We start from the raw sequence: 19,804 nt of genomic DNA on the forward strand, positions 1-19,804 counted from the left end.
CTCAACAGTACCTCAAACTTAACTTCAACATGCCTAAAATTGAATCCTTCATTTCCCCCTCTAAATCATCCTCTCCTCCCAACTCCCTTATTTTTGCTGATGGAATTTAGGGACAAGTCAAAGCTCTGGTGTACTCTAGACAAGGACTGTTACACAATCCTCCTGCAACAGACATTAATTGTTATTACTGAAATTATACTGCAAGTCAATGGGAAAAATCTCATTTTGCCAAGATTTCCTTTATACCCACTTTTCAGGAATATACAGGGAGGGGACTGGGAAATAGTTCCATCTGCATAAGGTCTTCCCCCCCCTCCAACCTGCTTTGCAGGCAAAACTGATTATTTGGAGAGATTTTCCTAGTTTCATTCAGGCAAGAATCAGGATACCAGAAATGAAAGAGAAGTGTGCACAAAATCAGGGGGAAAGGAAGGGAAAACACTTAAGTATTTTTTATTTTTTATTTTTTTTTCTTCAGGATTTTTGTTATAAAGTATAATGATCTTGAAGAATTAGATTGATGAGAAATATACAGTTGTGCTTTACAAAAAATTACAGATGCTAAAATCAGTCATCCTGGTTGATGATCAATTTCCACGGTTTTTGTGACCATTTAAAACCACATATAAAAGATCAAAGACTTAATTCCTGGCTGCCTTACCCTCTGCAGTGGGTTGACTCAGGGGGACTGAGAACTAAACTGAGTGGGGTCTCCTTTAGGGAATGGGGGGAGGTATTCTCTTTCCCAGGGAGGTCTGTTACCATCTACCAGGGCATCAGGATTTCAGTCATTTTGTCATTTTCAGTCACGTCCGACTCTTCTTGATCCCATTTGGGGTTTTCTTGGCAGAGAGTGGGAGTGGTTTGCCATTTCCTGTTCCAGTTCATTTTAAAAAAGGAAAAATGGAGGCAAACAGGGTTAAGTGAGTTGCCCAGGGTCACGTAGCCACAAGCGTCAGAGGCCAGATTTGAACTCAGGAAGATGAGTCTTGCTGATTCTAGGCCTAGCACACTATCCACTTCACCATCGAGCAACAGGAGTAGATGGTCTTTAAACTAGCGCTCCCCTAGGCACATCCCTGTCCATCAGCATTATTTTGCCACCACTGAGAAGGAGGTACAAATTGTGAGAACTATGCCCCTATTATAGACAATGTATAGGAACACAGTGCCTAGCATAGTGCCTTGTACACAGTAGGTACTAAATAAAAGTTTGTTGTATTTAATTAAAGAGAGTGGAGAAGGCTCTGTCAGCACAAAAGGGGGACATTTCATTTGGAATGTTTAGTGTTGGAGCTCTATTATGACATGGAACCCTGACAATTTTCCTTTTTCATAGGCCACCCAACCCTACTATTGACTTTCCTTATATTGGGGTCCTCATTTACAATACTTAAATCCCAACTCCCAGGCCATTGACATTTTCAGATGTTTGTTATGAATTAAGGCTAAATCTCTACATCATAGATCTGTACTTCAAAGGGTCAGAGACTACCTAGTTCAATCCCCTGATTTTATAGATGAAGAAACTGAGGACCATGGATAGAAGTGAATTGACTAGGTACAAATGATAAGTGTTAGAGGTACGACTTGAACCTCGGTCCTCTGTTACTAAAACCAGTGTGTTTGTTTTTGTTTTCATTGTACCACATGGCTTCAGGCTCAGTGTTACACTGAGGAAGCCCACTGATACCATCAGCCTGGTTGTTGTGGGGTTCTCTCTCCCTTCTCTCTTTTCTTCTTCAACAGAATTAGTGATAGTTAAACTAGATGTGATAGGCCTTTTTGGTTGTACCAAGTCTCATGTGACCCAACTCTAGGATTCCTAATGAGACATTTTGGCACTCTCCTAACATGCTGCCTCAACCCTCCCAACTATCCTAGGGCCAAGGCTTTGACCATAGGGTGATATTCCAGCAAGGAAATGTGTCAGTTAGTTACATGGCCGGACACCTGTAAAGCAAACTTTATCAGATCACAGGGAAAAGCAAGAGTTATGATGAACTTGTTGCCCATGGCCTCCTCTTGTAGATTTGTTTTCTGGAAGATTTCAAAGTATCAAAAAAGGAGGGGATCCAAAGTCTTGAACTCTAAGCACAGACTGGTTGGGGTGAGGGCTGGGAAATAGGTGTCTTTTTCTTGTGTTTGTTCTCATTCTGAAAGGTCATCAATATGTCCACCACATGTGCCACCGGATGGAGAGAACATCTCTCCTATGAAGCACAAGCCTGAGCACTGGCTCCATGATGGGGCTGGGAAAGGGAACAGGAGAGACTGGGGATTGGGTAGAGGATCAGTCAGGGATGCAGGAAACCCCCCAGAAGGGCCACCTTAGCTGAAGAGAGGAAGCCTTTTCAGTTTGGCTTTGAGTCTCCAGTTTTTATGGCTGCTTCCTGACAGAAGCACCCAATGGCTTTGTGGTTGGGTAGGGATGGGAGCTGGGATCGGCATTAAGTTTTTTTAAGTAGACAGGGTCAGTGAGTTATATCAAACAGAACATTTTTTTTTCCTCTGGAGCTTCAAGGTTCCAGAAGAGCTGAGTTATTTGTCTTCTTTCGAAGAGGCACAGAGAGGAGAAGAGTTTGGGGGATGTCCTTCAGGGTGTCAGGAGTATAGTCTGCAGAATGGGGCAGGCAGGGGGAAGAGCTGTTTGGGATCACAGGCCCAAGTCCCATTTCTCTCTTCCTGGAGTGACTCACTCTGAACTTAGGGAGGCTGCAGAGTCCACATCTTCAGTATCTTGCTCCTGGGGGGAAACAGGCTGCCCTCCTTTCACCCGCTTCCATTTCATCCTTCGATTTTGGAACCACACTTTGACCTGGAGAGAAGAAATGATGAGGACAAATTTAGTGACTCTTAGAGTTGATGTGACTTCTCCCCTATGTCAATGTTTAATCTAGCCCTAAGGGATAGAATAACTGGTTACCCTAACATGCTCAAAAAGCAGAGATGGAAAAGGGTGTATCATCAATATTTTTGCATGCTTCACTTTCTTCCCTAGCAACTAACTACCTTAGAGAGCCACGGATCTGCCTGAAGACAAACCTTAAGATCATCTGGGAGACAGGAAGGTAGTACACTCATTAAACAGACAAAGAAGGGCTCAGGGAAAAGAATTTAAAGAAACTGTATATGGGAAGGGGAAGGGGAGGTATGGTGAAAGAAAAGAGAAAAAGTCAGCAGCATTGAGTAGAAAGAAGAGAGAAGGAAGGGGAGAGGAAGAAGAGAAGAAAAAAAAGGAGAAGAATGGAATGAAGGGGAGGAGAAGGAAGAGGAAAGAAAAATGGAGGGAAAGGGAAAGGAGGGGAGAGAGGAGGCAAGTGAAGGGGAGGAGAGAGGAGGAATGAGGAGGGAAGAGTTAAAGAAGGGATGAGGAGAGAAGAATGGCGATGAGGGGAGAGGAGAGAAGAGTGGTGGGAAGGGGAGAGGAGGGGTAAGAAAAGAAAGGAAGAGAAGAGAAGAGGAGAGGAAGAAGAGTGCAAAGAATAGGGAAAAGTAAAGTCCAAAGAGATTCTCACACCTGGCGCTCAGTGAGGTCCAGGTTCACAGCAATTTCATATCTCCTGAGTCTTGTCAGGTAGTTGTGATGGGCAAATTCTGCCTCTAGTTCCCTCAGCTGTTCCTTGGTGAAGGCTGTCCGCTCCTTGCGAGCTTTGCTGGTTTCTGGCTTCCCTCTGCAGTCCTGGTTTTCTGTGGGGTGGGGGAAAGAGAAATTACTGAGGTTGTAGAGAAATTGTTACTCTCAGAAGGAAGACACTAACTGAAGAACCTATAAAAGCTAGCCTGCTCTTCCAGAAGCCACTGTGTCTTTCTTCTGCATCTAGGCAGGACTATTTCTCTCTTTTCCCATTTTAAAAGACTGTCTGGGGAAAAAATACAACCTTTGTTTGACCTCTCTCACCTCTCTAGCGTCCCACTTTCAGATAAGTTGGGCAGTTCTTTTTGTTACCTGGTCTAAATCTCTTAATCCCTCCAACTATTTATTCTGTACATATATTACATATACACATATATGCATGTATATGAATATATGTGTATATACACATATGTAGCCTATATGCACACATATATTCTATACATATATACACACATGCATATATATATGTATATATATATATACATATATATACATATATATGTAAAACATATTGAACAACACAATTCAATTCAGCTTTTTTTTTGCCTTTTTTTTTTTTGGTGAGGCAACTGGAGTTAAGTGACTTGCCCAGGGTCACACAGCTAGAATTCAGTTCTACTTCTGATACTAACTGTATGATCTTGGGTAAGTCATTGAACATTTCTGGGCCTCATTTTCCTCATCTGTAAAATGATAGGGTTGGACTAGCTGTTCTTTGAGGTCCCTTTCAGCTCTAGACCTATGATCCTATGATCTTAACTCAACAAGCATTCATTAAGCATCTGCTGTGTTTGTTGTGCTCAGTCATGAGACCCAAAGATGACCAAGTCCCTGCTGTCAAGGAATTTACATTCTATTGTATTGACCACTAGAAACTCACAGACTGGTTAGCTTTTTTGGTGTGTCTGATTGAGGGAGCTGAGGGGAGAAGAGGAAATCTGACTTTTATCTTTTGAAATGTGAAAAGGCATGCTGATAAGGAAAGCTGGACCTGGTTAATCAGTCAATGTCAGTCAGTCAACTTGTTTTTCAGTCATGTCTGACTTTTCATGACTCTTCTTGGTAAAGATGCTGAAGTGGCTTGCCATTTCCTCCTTCAGTTCATTTAACAGATGAGGAAACTGAGGCAAAGAGGGTTAGGTGACTTGATTAGGGTCACACAGCTAGTAAGTGTCTGAGGAAAGATTTGAACCCAGGAGGATGAGTGTTACTGACTTCAGGCCTGGCACTCTATCCACTGTGCCACCTAGCTGCCCCAGTTAGTCACCTAGTATTTATTAAATGCCTACTGCTGTGATAAGTGCTAGGGATACGAAGAAAGACAAAAAAAAAAATCCTGCTGTCAAGGAGCTTACAGTCTAATGGGGGAGACAATATGCAAAACACTATGTGGAAATAAAATATACACAGGATAAATCTCAGGTAATCTCAGAGGGAAAGCACTAAGATTAAAGACTGGGAAAATCATCTTGCAGAAGGTGGGACTTTAGGTGAGATTTCAAGGCAGCCAGGGAAGCTGGGAGGCAGAGATGAGAAGGGAGTGCATTCCAGGCAGAGGAAACAGCTAGAGAAAATGCTCACAGTTGAAGGCAGAGCTAAGAGAGAGGAGAAAAGGCAGGAACTCTTCTGAGCTCTCACCCAAACCTCTCCAAACACTTTAAAAAAAATTTTTAGGCAATTGGGGTTAAGTGACTTGCCCACGGTCACACAGCTAGTAAGTGTCAAGTGTTTGGTCTGAGTCCAGATTTGAACTCATGTCCTGACTTCAGGGCCGGTGCTCTTCTCCACTGCTCCACCTAGTTGCCCCCTCTCCAAACACTTTTAAATAATGCCAGTGCACCAGTGCAGTCCCAGCCCCAGCAAACCAGAAGCAGGCTTTGGGAGCCACTGAAGCAGCAGTGGCAGTGGCAGAGGCAGTGGCTGCTTCTGGAACTCTCAGCCCACAGACGGTAAGGTGGTCAGACAACTAGTCAGAAGGAGATCACAGGGGTCTCTTTGCTAGCACTGAAGCAGGACTCTGCTGCTTTGCCCATACACAGTCTTGGGGGGCAGTCCCAGGGCAAGGAGGAGGACGAGCACACCAGAACTTATGGTCACAGCAGCAGAGACCCTCATCACAGTTTCAGTGTGGAAAAGAGTGCTTGTGGTCACTCACAGACTAGAGCACAGGCCAGAGAGGAGTAAACACCTCTCCTTAGATCATACCACCTTAGAAGAGCTGAAAACTTACAGGTCCCTAGAAGTATCTCTGAAAAGAGCTGCACAAAATCCCTGAGCTTGGGACAGTGCCCTCTTCACTCTGGAAGCACAGCCCTACTTTAACATAGAATTAAAAGTCAAGAAATAGGCCGGGGAAATGAGTAAATGACAGAAAAAAATTCTGACCATAGAAAGTTACTATGGTAACAAGGAAGATCAAAACACACACTCAGAAGAAAATAACAAAGTCAAAGCTCCAACATCCAAAGCCTCCAAGAAAAATATGAATTGGCCTCAGGCCATGTAAAAGCTCAAAAAGGATTTGAAAATCAAGTAAGAGAGGTAGAAGAAAGGAAAGAGAAATGAGAGTGATGCAAGAAAATCATGAAAAAAGAGTCAACAGCTTGGTAAAGGAAACACAAAAAAATACTGAAGAAAATAACACCTTAAAAAATGGAATAGGCCAAAAGGTAAAAGAGGTACAAAAAGCCAATGAGGAGAAGAATGCCTTGAAAAGCAGAATTGGCCAAAAGGAAAATTTTTTTTAAAAAACTCCTTAAAAAGTAGAACTGGCTAACTGGAAAAGAGGGTAGAAAAAGAGCAGAAGGTGGTACTGAATAAAATAATCCCTTAAAAATTAAAATTGAGCAAATAAAAGTGAATATCTTTATCAGAAATGAAGAAACAACAAAACCAAAAGAATGGAAAAAATAGAAGACAAAGTGAAATATCTCACTGGAAAAACTACTGACCTGGAAAATAAGTACAGGAGAGATGATTTAAAAATTATTGGATTGAGGCAGGTAGGTGGTGCAGGGGATAGAGCACTGGCCTTGGAGTCAGGAGGACCTGAGTTCAAATCTGGCCTCAGACACTTGACACTTACTAGCTGTGTGACCCTGAGCAAGTCACAACCCCATTGCCTAGCCAACAACAAAAAAAATTGTTGGATTACTTTGAAAGCCATGATCAAAAAAAGAGCCTAGACATCATTTTTCAAGAAATTATCAAGAGAACTGCTCTGATATTCTAGAACCAGAGGGTAAAATAGAAATGGAAAGAATCCACTGATAACCTTTTGGAAGAGATCCCAAAATGAAAACTCCCAGGAATATTATAGCCAAATTCCCAAGCTCCCAGATCAAGGAGAAAATATTGGAAGCAGCCAGAAAGAAACAATTCAAATATTGTGGAGCCACAGTAAGGATAACACAAGATTTAGCAGCTTCTACATTAAAGGACTGGAGGGCTTGGAATATGATATTCCAGAGGGCAAAGAAGTTAACTTAGAGATATGAACAATTTTCAGATGAAGTAATCAAAGCTATCTATAGACATATAAAAAGTGCTCTTAATCCCTATTGATTGAAGGGATGAAAATTGAAACAATTTTGAGTTACTACCTCATACATATCAGAGAGGCTAATAATGGAGGAGACGTGGAGAAAATGAGACATTAATGCACTGTTGGTGGAGTTGTGAACTGATTCAACCATTATTTAAAGCAATTTGGAACTATGCCTAAAGGGCTATAAAACCATGCATACCCTTTGACCTAGTAGTGCCACTACTAGTCTGTATCCAAAATGAGGTTAAAAAAAACAAACAAAAGGGAAAAGGACCTATATGTATGGAAATATTTATAGCAGCTCTTTTCTGGTGGCAGGGAGTTGGAAATTGGGAGAATGCCCATCAACTAGGGAATGGCTGAACAAATTGTGCTATGTGATTGTGATGGAATACTATTGCGCTGTAAGAAATTATGAGCTGTATGCTCTCAGAAAAACCTGGAAAGACTTACATGGGCTGATGCAAAGTGAGATGTACTTTGTACAAAGTAACAGCAATATTGTAAGGTGATTATTTGTGAATGACTTAGCTATTCTCAGCAATATAATGATACAAGACAACTCTGAAAGACTTAAGATGAAAAAATGCTGTCCACCCCAGACAAAGAACTGATGGTGTTTGAATACAGATTGAAGCGTACATTTTTGCTTTCTTTATTTTTCTTGAGAGTGTTTTTGGTCTGTGTTTTCTTTCACAACATGACTATTATGTTTTGCATGACTACACATGTACAACCTATATCAAATTTCTTGCCTTCTCAATGAGGAGGATGGAGAGGAAGGAAGGGAGAGAAATTGGAACTCAGAGTTTTAAAAACAAATGTTAAAAATGGTTTTTATGTGTAATTGGGGGAAAATAAAATACTAAATAAATTTAAAAAGAAAAAGAAAAGAAAATGTTTAGAGTAGGCATGGAGTATTGTGTATAAAGTAAATCAAGGAAGTGAGCGTCATTGGATTGGAGCACATGAAAGGGAGTCTTCTTTAAGAAGACTGAAATGGTAGGAAGGGGCCAGGTTATAAAAGGTTTTGAATACCAAGAAGAGGAATTTATATTTGACCCTGGAGGGAAGAGAGAACCATTAGGTAAATAGTGGGTGATATGGTAAGACTTGCTTGTAAGATCAGTTTGATGGCTGAGTGGAGAATGGATTGGAGTGGGGAAGAGACTGGAGGCAGACAGACACAGCAACAGGTTATTGCTATGGTAAAGGTGTGAGTGAGGAGGGCCTGCGGGTGGTGGGAGCATCAGAAAAGACAAGGGGACATATACAAGAGACGTTATAAAGGTAGAAATGACAAGAGTTGACCACTTATTGGATATGGGGGATGAGAGAGAGAAAGAGGGATCAAGGATGACTCCTAGGTTGTGAGTCAAGGTGACTGGGAGGATGGTGGTTCCCTTAACAGCAAGAGGGAAGTTTGGAAGAAGAGAGGATTTTAGGGGAAAAATAATGAGCTCAGTAATTCGTTCATGTAATAATTTACACATGTATATAGTACCTTCAGGGTTACAAAGTTATTTCCTTACAGCACCTCTGGGCCTCAGATTCCTTTGGCCTAAAGTGCAGAGGGGCTAAGTGACCTACCTGAGCCAAGACCCAAACCTAGGTTTCCTGATTTCTATGCCAGCATTTTTCTGGACAGAGCTCCTGATCTCAAGGAACTTACAATCTAGTTGAGCCTAGGACACAAGAAAAAACTAAAAACTAATTGATAACAGAAGGCAGGATATGCTGAGTAAGTGGTACAGACAGTGACTGTTCTAATTAGGAATTCAGGGAAAGGAAGTATTGTACTGGACAGGTCCAGGAAAGCTTCAAGGAGGAGGAAGGCTTTTTTTTTAAGAGAATGCTGTAAGATTTTATTATATCTAGATATTTCTATCTATCTATCTATCTATCTATCTATCTATCTATCTATCTATCTATATTTTGTTGGGGTGAGGCAATAAGGGTTAAGTGACTTGCCCAGAATCACACAGCTAGTATGAAGTGTCTGAGGATGGATTTGACCTCAGGTCCTCCTGACTCCAGGGCTGGTGCTCTATTCACTGCACCACCTGGCCGCCCCTGAGGAGGAAGGCTTTGAATTGGGTCTTGAAGGATGAGCAAAGTTTAGATTGTGGATTTGTAGATTTTGAACTGGAAGAGACCATGAAGGGCATCTAATATAATATTCCCATTTTATAGATGGAAAAGAAGGAAAATGAGTTGTCTAAGGTCCCATAGGACTTGAGCAGCAGAATCGGGATTCAAAGGTCCTCTGACTCCAAGTCTAGACTTCTAGACGTATGCCAGGCAATTCCTAGTTCTTATGTGCAAAAACTTATGCCAGAGGCCATGTATCATGGCATAAGAGGTGTAGTATAAGACAGTGGAAAAGTATACTAGCCTGGCAGTAGGGAGACAGGCTTTAACATCTGCTAACTGCACAACCCTGGATGAGTCACTAGACCTTTCTGTTTTCTGATCTATAACATCTGGTAGAGACCCTTCTACGAACTAGTTCACAAAGATGCTGAGAAAAAAGTGCTTCATAATAATAAATGACATTTATATATTGATTTATGATTTATAAAGTTCTTTAAATGCATTATCCCATTTTATAAAAAGGGATACTTTGCAACACTCTGAGCCCTATATACATGTTAGCTATATTTATTATTATTATTATTATTCACATACAACAACTCTGTGAAGATTCCCCTTTTACCAGTTAGAAAACAGGTCAAGCAACGTTATAACTCACCCAGTGTCACACAGCTATGATTTGACTGTGAGTTTTCCTAACTCCAAATCCAGCACTCTACTCCCTATAGTGTGCTGTACAAGGCTCAAAGGGCCATAGACATGTAAACATTTTTATTGTTGTTAGATCTTACTTGTGATCTCACTGGTGTCTGGAAATTCCCAGCCAGGAACTCCCTCTATTTATACAAACTTGCCACCTGTTAATTTCTTGTCTTAGAGAGCTGTCTGGGGGCAATGAGGAATTAAGTGACTTGCCCAGAGGGCTAATATATCTCTAAGGAACTTTAACCCAGTCCATCTTTCCAACCATTACCTCACATTATCATCATTTTCATTACTTTTTTTTTTAAAGGTAATTGAGGTTAAGTGACTTGCCCAGGGTCACACAGCTAGTGTCAAGTGTTTGGTATGAGGCTGGATTTGAACTCAGGTCCTCCTGACTTCAGGGCTGGTGCTCTATCCACTGCGCCATCTAGCTGCCCCTCATTTTTATTACTGTTACTAGTCTAGTGGAGTGAGTTGCTCAGGACACCCTGGATCTACTAATTTATTGATTTCCTCCCTTCCCAGCCCAGCCCATTAAATCACAGAAAGTAAGTGGCAAGTAACAAGGACGAGGTTTTAAAATGTTAAAGGAAGTCTTAAGGAATCTGTCACTCAAGTTCAATAGAATTAGAAGGAAGCTTTGTTACCCTCCCTACCCCTTCCTAAGAAGTGTGAAAAAAGTTTTCAGACAAGCTTCTGGAGCCAGTCATTAACACCAATTCCTGGTAGCTTTGAGGAGTGTGACCTCCAGTAGCAGAGAAAAGAGCCAGCTGTGGAAGTTAAGACCCAGCTCTTGAGAGGGAATCGTTCCTTCCTTAGGAGAGAGACACTATACTGAGAGAGAGCAAGTAGAGAGTTGAGGAATATGACATTGGGAAGCAGAAAACAGAGCTGGCTATGAATTTATGGGAGAAATAGTCCGGAATTTTTGGCAATGAGATTCAAAGAAGAAAATGCCTTGGGAACTCAGCTGAATGACCTGCCTAGAAGAAATGCTATACTCAGTGGGAGGCATTGTAAGGAGAAAAGAAGTAATATCAGGGCCCTGTAGCGTCAGAGGTGTGGGTTGTCTTCCCTATATGTGTGTCTCTCAACCAGTATACTCTGTGAATGTGTTCACCCTTCCCACTGATGCTTAATATAGTTGTAGAAGAATTTGCCCCAGATTGATGGCAAGGGACTGTATTGGAGCTATTGCTCTTTATGTCCTATTTCAGTCAATGCCTCTGCTTTGAGCTAATTTTGTCTAACTGCTGTCTACTAAAGGGAAGCACACTGATGGAGGCTTGTGAACTACAGCCTACAGAACCACAGAGTAGTTGCCCCTGGGAAGTGCTCGGAGTGGGTGGGTAGCACACTATTTTAAATTTATGATCTTACGACCACCACTCATGATTACTTCTACTATTACCATGATCACCACTGCTACGGCGATTACCACTCTTACTATGGGAAATATGCTTAGCAAACAATTAAGATTCTCCGTATCTCTGTGCTGGGCTTCCTCATTCCTATCCGACTTCATTCCTTATCCTCCAGAGCTGGGGAGCACAAGACGAGAAGGGGAAGGGAGCAGCTGGCTCCTTCCCTCTGCAGAAAGGCCAAGGAAAGGCTCATGCTAAAACAATTTGTGAGCAGACAGTGTTGGGTTTCCCCATCCTTCCTCTGCACAAACCACTTTGCTCCTGTTAATCCCTTCTCTCCCCCTCCCCCTCAAGTGATATTTCTATGATGTGGCCTTAGGTTTTACATCATTAAGATGAATTGGTTGCAGGGCCTCTGAGGAGGTCTGGATTCTCCCCCTTGAGTCATCTAGACAAAGTGCAGAGAAAGCCACAAACACCCCAAATCAACAAGGATTTGGACTTAGGAGCCCTGGGCCAGGTGGGAGGCACTGAGGATGGAGGAGGGAGGGGGTTGCTGTCTGGTGTCCCTGCTTCTTTTCCAGGGAATTTTGCTATCCTGGGATATATCAGTCCCTTGAAGTTCTTGGCACATAGTAAGAGGTTATTAAAAGCTTGTTCATTAATTTATTCAAGGGCTTGTTGGGTCTCAAGCCAGCCATTGTCTCAGGATGTTTATATTAATTTAAAAAATTGTGATACTAAGTAAACATTTATTGTTATGCTCAGTACTGTATTAGGAACTGAGGGGGATATAGGAGCAGAGATGTGAATGTTTAACAACTGGCTCTCCACAATCACACAACACACTTTCAAATGTAATTTGCGTTATTCATATTTTCTCCATCACTTTCTTAAGTCTAGAGACAATTAAGAAAACGATCAAGCCCCAATCTGTAGCTGTTTGCTCAGAGGTGTAAATACTCACGCTCAAAATTTTAGTCTTTTGCAAACTAGCTTTACCTGTTCCAACACATCCTAGCATAGTAATATAAAATACGGTTCCTATCCCAAGAAATTTACAATACATTTGGAGATCATGATTAACACATGTAAAATAGCAGCGAATATTTAAATAGTCTATCATTTAGAACTCAATTCTCTGGTGGTGCTGAATATGTGTGGAATAGGAGAGTTTAGGGGTATGGTGAAGGGCAGGGTGGTTAAAAAGCTTAGGGAAGACTCCATAAAGGAGGGAGAATTGAAGCTAAAACTGACAGGATGGGTGCAATTGGAGTGGATGGAGGAAGTGGGAGGGGGCATTTCAGGTATGGAGAACAACTGGGCACCAAATACAGGAGTGACCATGTGAGGGTGGGGAATGGGGATAGGGAAGGGAAGGCAGTGAGGAGATGAGCCTGACTTCAAAGTCTGCAGTACTGACCTCTGCCTACAATAGATATTCACTAACAATGGTATTTGAGCAGGTATGTGGCTCAATGGATAGAGTGGCAGATCTGGAGTCAGGAAGACTCATCTTCATGAGTTCAAATCTGCCCTCAGACACTTACTACCTGTGTGACCCTCAGCAAGTCACTTCACCCTGTTGGCCTCAGTTTCCTGATCTGTAAAACGAGCTGGAGAAGGAAATGGCAAACCACTCCAGTATCTCTGCCAAGAAAAACCCAAATGGGGTCAGACAGAGAGTCAGATGCGACTGAAATGAATGAACAAAAACAACGATATTAGGAAACTACCAGAGAAAGTGAGTATGACTCTTGATACAGTGTTTTCCAAGGTTGTTAAAATTTAACCATAATAACGGCTTTTGTCCATATAGCACTTTAAGGTTTACAATGCACTTTCCCTCTTTCAAAAAACTTTTATTTAACTCAATTTTATTTTATTTCCAGTTCAACACTTTCCCTCTTAATAGCTCCATGAAGTGGGCAGTGAAATATCATTGTCATTTTACAGATGATATATACATTAAATCCTGCTCGTCATTGAGCCCCTTTTACCCCAGGGATAGAGGTGATGAGAGGAGTAGAGGTCACTCTTTTGTCAGGGAAAACTACTGGGCCACCTGCAGGAAAGGAGACGGGTCAGACCTTTCAAGAAACAGAAATGTGGGGAAAGTGAGGAGGGAGGGGGAAGAGAGGTGAGGGTAAAGGGCTCAGGGTCACAGGGCCAGAAATGTTTGGGTCCCTAAGGATTCCTAGTCCTGCCTTTCTGTCAGGGATCATTACCCGTGCAAGAAATGATTCCAGCCTGCCTACCTCTAAATCTGCTTGGAAGAAGCAGCAGCTTAGAAGGTTTGCTCATCAGCCCAAGTAATGAGTTCCTTTGCATGCCATTGCCAGGTCAAGGGGATAGGTCAAGCCTCGACCAGGCTTTAGATCACAGCTCGGACAAGGGATGGGGAAAGATGGGGATAGGGGTGGGGAGGAGGAGTGTTGGAAAGACACGTGGTGGGATCAGCTGCCGTATCCTATGCTTGGTTATAGACTCTGTCTTCTGGCTAAGTCTTTCAGTTTTCCCTCCCAAACTCCTAGGTGCTAACCTCTACAATTCAACTACAGAGAGCTCTTTATGAAGAATAGACCCTAGGGAGAGGGTGGGAGAGGAATAGAGACAAGAAGAGAGAGAGAGGATTGTGAGAGGCAGCAGGAAAGAGAGAGTAGTTGAAAAGGTCTTGGCTAACTTAAGGCTGGATCTGGGTCCTGAACTTGGGATAGGATTACCACCATGGACTTGGCCCTCCTGATATCACATAAACTGGGAGGTCCTGAGTCTCCTGAAAAGCAATGGAAAACCCAGAAGATGTGGTTTTCTGCCTTAACCCTTCCACTTACCAGCTGTGTGCCTTGGGAAAAAAATGCAACTTCTTTCAGCCTCAGTTTCCCCATCTTTTAAATAGGTATAATGAAACCTGCCCTTCTGAGTCCTTTCCTATTTATAAAATGGATATAATGACACTTGTTCTCCCAGGGTTGTTTTTGGCAGAAACAAGACAACATACATAACTATAAGAGAGTCACCTTGGTATAGTGGATAGACAGCTGGCCTTGGAACCTGGCCTGAGTTCAAATTCTGCCTTCAATACATATTGGCCATTTAGTCCTGGGCAAATCACTTAATCGAAGTGAAACACTAAGTTTCAGAGATGGTGTTGACCTGCACCAGTAAAAGGATTTTCTTCATCTGGGAGTTTCCTATAACAATGAAATCACAGGTCTAATCTCTAATCCCCTATGGAAAGTAATATAAAGTACACACCACACTCATACAGGATATCCCCAAAGTCTTGGTGCAGTATTAAGCTCTTAGAGCTTGGAATAAGATTTGAGGACACCTGTATACCCATACACAAATATCCCAGTCTATGGTGAAAGCCACACTGACCATATGTCTTAGACCTGATGCATGGGAAAACAGGGACTGATCAATAAAGCCACCTCTTTGTTCCCTTGCTCGCCCATCTCCCTTCCCTGGGGCAAGGAGAGAGGATGGTCAAAGGAGGTCCACAGGAACAGGAAGAGTGTGGCTCTCATCTAGCCTCTGCCTTTCTGACCAGGATAGGATGCGGGGCTGGCCACCCACAAACCAGACCAAAGACAGCCTCTCTGGGTCCACTCCTCACTCTCCATCCTTGGGTTTTTTTATTGTTTGACTTGAGAGCTGTGATGTCATGGCTGGAATGTTCCATGCCTCTCCCTCAGCCAGATGTGGGAGCCCTACCCAGTGCCTTTCTCTAAGCTTTATAACACAGTCTTAGATACACAGAATTTCAGCTCAACCTATGCCTGCTCAGGCACCTTCTCTACAGCCTCCCTGACTTCTATTGTCTCTGTTTGAATACCTCGAGTAACAGGGAACTCACTGCCTTCCAAAGCAGCTCATTCCACTTTTGGACCACTCAAATCATTAGGCAGCTTTTCCTAAATCTAGCCCTCCTTGGTCTCACTCCCCAAGCTCCTTACTCAAAACACTGGGGCAGGGCTATGTTGGGTTATTCTGGGATAGGCCAAGCAATCTCTCTTTGTCTAAGGCTTGGAGAACAAACATGCAGATGTCTCTTGCCAAGGTCTCTTCAGCAGATCATTTGTCCCCAGGCTGGCTGGGGACTGGGGCTGGGGCTGGGGCTGGGAGTGGTCATATTTGTAGCATTTCTTTGAGATCCCTTCCCCTACACACTTCCAGGGAACAGACTACTCTGTGTAGCTGAATCAGGAATTCCTAGCCTACCCCTCCAACTCGGTCATAGATTATTGATTTAGAGACGGAACGGCCTTCTTGTCAAACACCCCTATTTTACAAATAGGGAAACTGAAGCCCAGAGAGGTTAAATGACTTTCCCAAGGGCCCACAGGTAGTAAGCCAAGATTTGAACCCAGGTCTTCCGATGCCAAACTTGGCTCTCTGATGTCTTCCTAACTGGGCTCTTGGCTTTTTTTGTTCTTGCTTTTAATGTATGTTCTTTTCTTACATCATATGCAGGAAGGATGTACATGTAGGGCAGCAGAGTATGGTATAGAGGAAAGAGCACAGACCTGGAGTCAAAAGACCTAGATTCGAACTCCAAATCTGACATTTACTATCTGTGGGATCTTGTGCTAATCCCTTCCCTTCTCTTCATCTTCAGATATAAAATGATGGAGTTGGATTAGACAGCTCTGAAGGTCCCCTCCAGCTTTAAATCTCAGGATCCTAGAGTGCCAGGCAGGCCCCGGAGCCCCCCTGTTACATTCTTCTGTAGGTTCTCCCGCCCCTTCCACCAGATCCCATCAAGCTGTCGGACCCTGGGGAGGGGAGGCACCAAGACTTCCTGTCCTTCTCTCTTTCCTTCCCCGCTGTAAATACAGATGGAGGGTAAAGAGAGCAGGGAAGGAACTGGTCCAGGAAGAGATATTTATTGTTAGCATGTTTAGTCAGTGAGGGGGATACCAGGCATCACACAGACATTCCACATGACCTTGAGTTGCATGGAAAATCTCCTTATTGACGCTTGGTTTTAAAAAATGTACTTTCTCATAGCTGGATCTGGAGTCAGGATGGCCAGGTTCAAAGTTCCATCTCTGTTACATGCAGGCGGTGGCAAACTGTTGTTATTATTCAGTTGTGTCCGACTCTTCATGACCCCATTTGGGTTTTCTCGGGAGAGGTACTCAAGTGGTTTGCTATTTCCTTCTCTGGCTCATTTTACAGGTGAGGAAACTGAGGCAAACAGAGTTAGGTGACTTACCCAGGGTCATGTAGCTAGTAAATGTCTGAGGCTGCATTTGAACTCAGGTATTCCTGACTCCCGACCTAGTGGTCTAACTAGTGCACCACTTCACTACCCATACTAAAACTTTTGGGACATCTTCTATGTCTATGTCTATGTCTATGGGACATCATTCTCTTCCCAAACTGAAAGCTTCTTGTGATCAGCAACAATTTCATTTTTGTCTTTTAATTCCCAGGGTACACAGTACTTGACATATAGTAGGTGCTTGCTGATTGATTATAATGAAATTCTAGCTCATTTCTCCTGTTTCAGCTCCTCAGGACAGAGCAATAAATATATCTTCAAAAGTTCCGACAGCTCAACAGTGGCTGTTCCTGTTTGTGGGCAGGAGCTAAATGCCCCATTCCTCCATGCCAAGCCACAGAAGTCTTTTTTTGGAGGCTTTACCCTAAATCAACAATTACATGGGTCACAGGGACTCACGTTTTTTTGTTTAGAGGAAGATACTGATATAGAGGTTCTCTGATGAAATCCTTGAGTGCGCCCACACAGCTGCCAATGGTATGTATGTGTGTGTGTGTGTGTGTGTGTGTGAGTGTGTGTGTGTTATTATGGTTTCTATGATGTGCTTTTATGACTGCCAGGCAGATTATTTCATAAACAGCTGTCACATCTGTCATTCTTGACTAAAGTCAGCATTTTATCATGGCTGAAAGAAGGCTCAAACCCTAGCAGGTCAGACTCCTTGGAGGATCCCACTTCCATACCACTGGTATGAACCCATTAAGTTCAATCTCAGCAGTGGATCAACCTGGAAATAATATCTCACACTAATAGGAAAGCATGACTCCCACCTCTCAATAAAGAGGTGGTGGACTACGGGGTGTGGAATGAGGCATCAGTGCCAGATATGGCCAATGTGTTGATTTATTTAATTGTACTTCTGTGCTGCCAGAGAGAGCTCTAGGTGGAAACAGGAGGGGAGAGTCATTGAGAAGTTAGTGGTATAAAAAGATCTAAAGCTGGAAGGGTCCTCAGGTCATCTTGTCGAACCCCCTTATTTTACAAATGAGGAAACTGAGGCCCAGAGAAGTTAAAAAATGACTTCCCCATGGTAATATATACTAAGGGTAAAAGGTAGGATTTGAACCCGGGTCCTCTGAAGATAGAGTCAATTTTTTTCACTTTTTTCACAATAAGACTTTTTTGAAAGAAAGAAGAAAGGAAGAAAGAAAGAAGGAAAGAAAGAAATAGAGGGAGAAAGGAAGGGGGAAAGGAAGGAAGGAAGAATAAAGAAAAAAGAAAGGAAAGAAAGAAGAAAGGAAGAGAGGTAAGAATGAAGGAAGGAAGGAAGGGAGAAAGAAAAAAGAGGGAAGAAAGGAAGGAAGGAAGAAAAAGAAAGAAAGAAAGAAAAAGAAAGAAAGAAAGAAAGAAAGAAAGAAAGAAAGAAAGAAAGAAGGAAAGAAGGAGAAAGAAAGAAAGAAAGAAAGAAAGAAAGAAAGAAAGAAAGAAAGAAAGAAAGAAAGAAAGAAAGAAAGAAAGAAAGAAAGAAAGGACATCTCATCTTGAAGGCAGGCCAGAGGAAAGGAAACATTGCTGCTCTATTGCAAAGAAGAGAAACTTTTAAGCTATAGGATCATGGAAACTCAGATCAAGACCCAGAAGGGCCCTCAGAGGTCATCTAGTTCAACCTCCTCATTTTACAGATGAGGAAACTGAGGCCCAGAGAGGTTAAGTGAATTACCCAAGGTCACACAGGTAATAATAATAATTGCTAATATTTACATAGCTCTTACTATGTGCCAGGCACTGTGCTAAGTGATTTACATTTACTATCTCATTTGATCCTCACAATAATCTTGAGAAGTAGGTGCTATTGTTATCCTTGTTTTACTGATGAGGAAACTGAGGTGAAGTGACTTACCATGGGTCACACAGATAGAAGGTGTCTGAGGTAAAATTTGAACTCAGGTCTTCCTCTTTCCAGGCACAACATTCAATCCATTGAGCCACCTAGCTGCTCAGGTCATAGACACAGAAATGGAAGGGATCTCAGAGGACATCTGGCATAATTCCTCTCATTATTCAGATAAGAAAACTGAGGCCCAGAGAGGTTGTGATTTGCCCAAGGTCACATGGGTTGTAAATTGCAGAGTCAGAATCTGAACCCAGGTCTTCTGACTCCTCTGTACTGAACCATGCTGCTTACCACGAATGGAGGTGCCAGTATTAACAGAACATTTTTTTTTTAATAAAAGGGAGAGAGAATCCATGGGGAAAGGGAAAGTCAGGGATTGGTGTCTACTCCAACTTCCAGGGAACGACAGGGGAGGAGACGAGATCAGGTGGGGACAGCGGAGGGAAGGGGGACTGTGCTGTCAGTCAGCCATGGGGTGGGAGCTAGGTGTGATGGGCTAAATGTGGGGAGAGCAGGGCTGAGTCGGGATGGGTTGAGAGTCGTGGTGGTCAGCAGGATTGGGGAAATGACTGTGAGGTGAGGGGGCATCTCATAGTAGGGGATAAGGTCAGACAGAACGCTGGGAGGGGGAAGGGAGAGAGGGGAATGGGCTGAAGCCCCCTCTGGCTTTGTTTATTTTTATAAATTCCAGATGCCGTTCTTAGCTGTCACTGAAGGAAATGCCATGCTTGAATGCTGGGGTCTATTCACACCATTTCTCTGGGTTTTTGGTTTGGGGGAAAAGAAGGATGTAAAAAAAAAAACCTTAAAAAAAAAGTAGAAGGAAGAGGGAGTCTTTCCTGGCCCATATCCCAGGAGCCAGTTTGGGTGGAAAGGCCTCACTCTGATGGCTGGGGGCTGGCTGGGAAGGTGAGCCTGCTTACATCGGGAGGAATATCTTTTTGGAGCGCTGCGGATTAGAAGCAAGTTTACTATAAGGCAGCAGCCCTACGGATCTGTTCATGCCCCAAGGGTTAATCCAGGGGTGGGGGACCTGTGGCCTCGAGGCCACATGTTCAGTTTCTTGCCCAGAGCCACACAGCTAGCACGAGTCTAAGGTGGGATTTGAACGCAGTTCTTCCTGACTTCAAGCCTGGTGTTCTATCCACAGCGCCACCTTGCAGCCCCTCAATGGACTTTTTCAATGAAGACTAAAGAATAGTTCATCCGTGGGGGGTGGGGGTCAAGGTGGCAAAAAAAAAAATTTTTGAGACATCAAAAAGCTGCCCTCCTATTGGAGAAGGCTGGGAAGAGCACCTGACTTAGGAGCCATCTGTCCTGGAGGCAAAGG

At 42.9% G+C, this 19,804-nt stretch overlaps 1 protein-coding gene across 1 annotated transcript in view; it reads right to left on the bottom strand.

The window, feature by feature from the left end:
* Positions 1–467: 467 nt before the first annotated feature.
* MEOX1 (mesenchyme homeobox 1) overlaps positions 468–19,804 on the bottom strand; it is a 28,711-nt gene continuing 9,374 nt past the window's right edge. The window contains exons 2-3 of the mRNA XM_020972564.2: positions 3,521–3,690; positions 468–2,818 (exon numbers count right to left, since the gene is read on the bottom strand). Coding sequence (XP_020828223.1) covers positions 2,696–2,818; positions 3,521–3,690 — 293 coding nt within the window. The 3' untranslated portion in view covers positions 468–2,695. The remainder of the gene's footprint in view (positions 2,819–3,520; positions 3,691–19,804) is intronic.

This window comes from Phascolarctos cinereus, unplaced genomic scaffold, assembly GCF_003287225.1.
Source record: "Phascolarctos cinereus isolate Bilbo 61053 unplaced genomic scaffold, phaCin_HiC Scaffold_5;HRSCAF=322, whole genome shotgun sequence".
In the NCBI taxonomy this organism is placed as follows: domain Eukaryota; kingdom Metazoa; phylum Chordata; class Mammalia; order Diprotodontia; family Phascolarctidae; genus Phascolarctos; species Phascolarctos cinereus.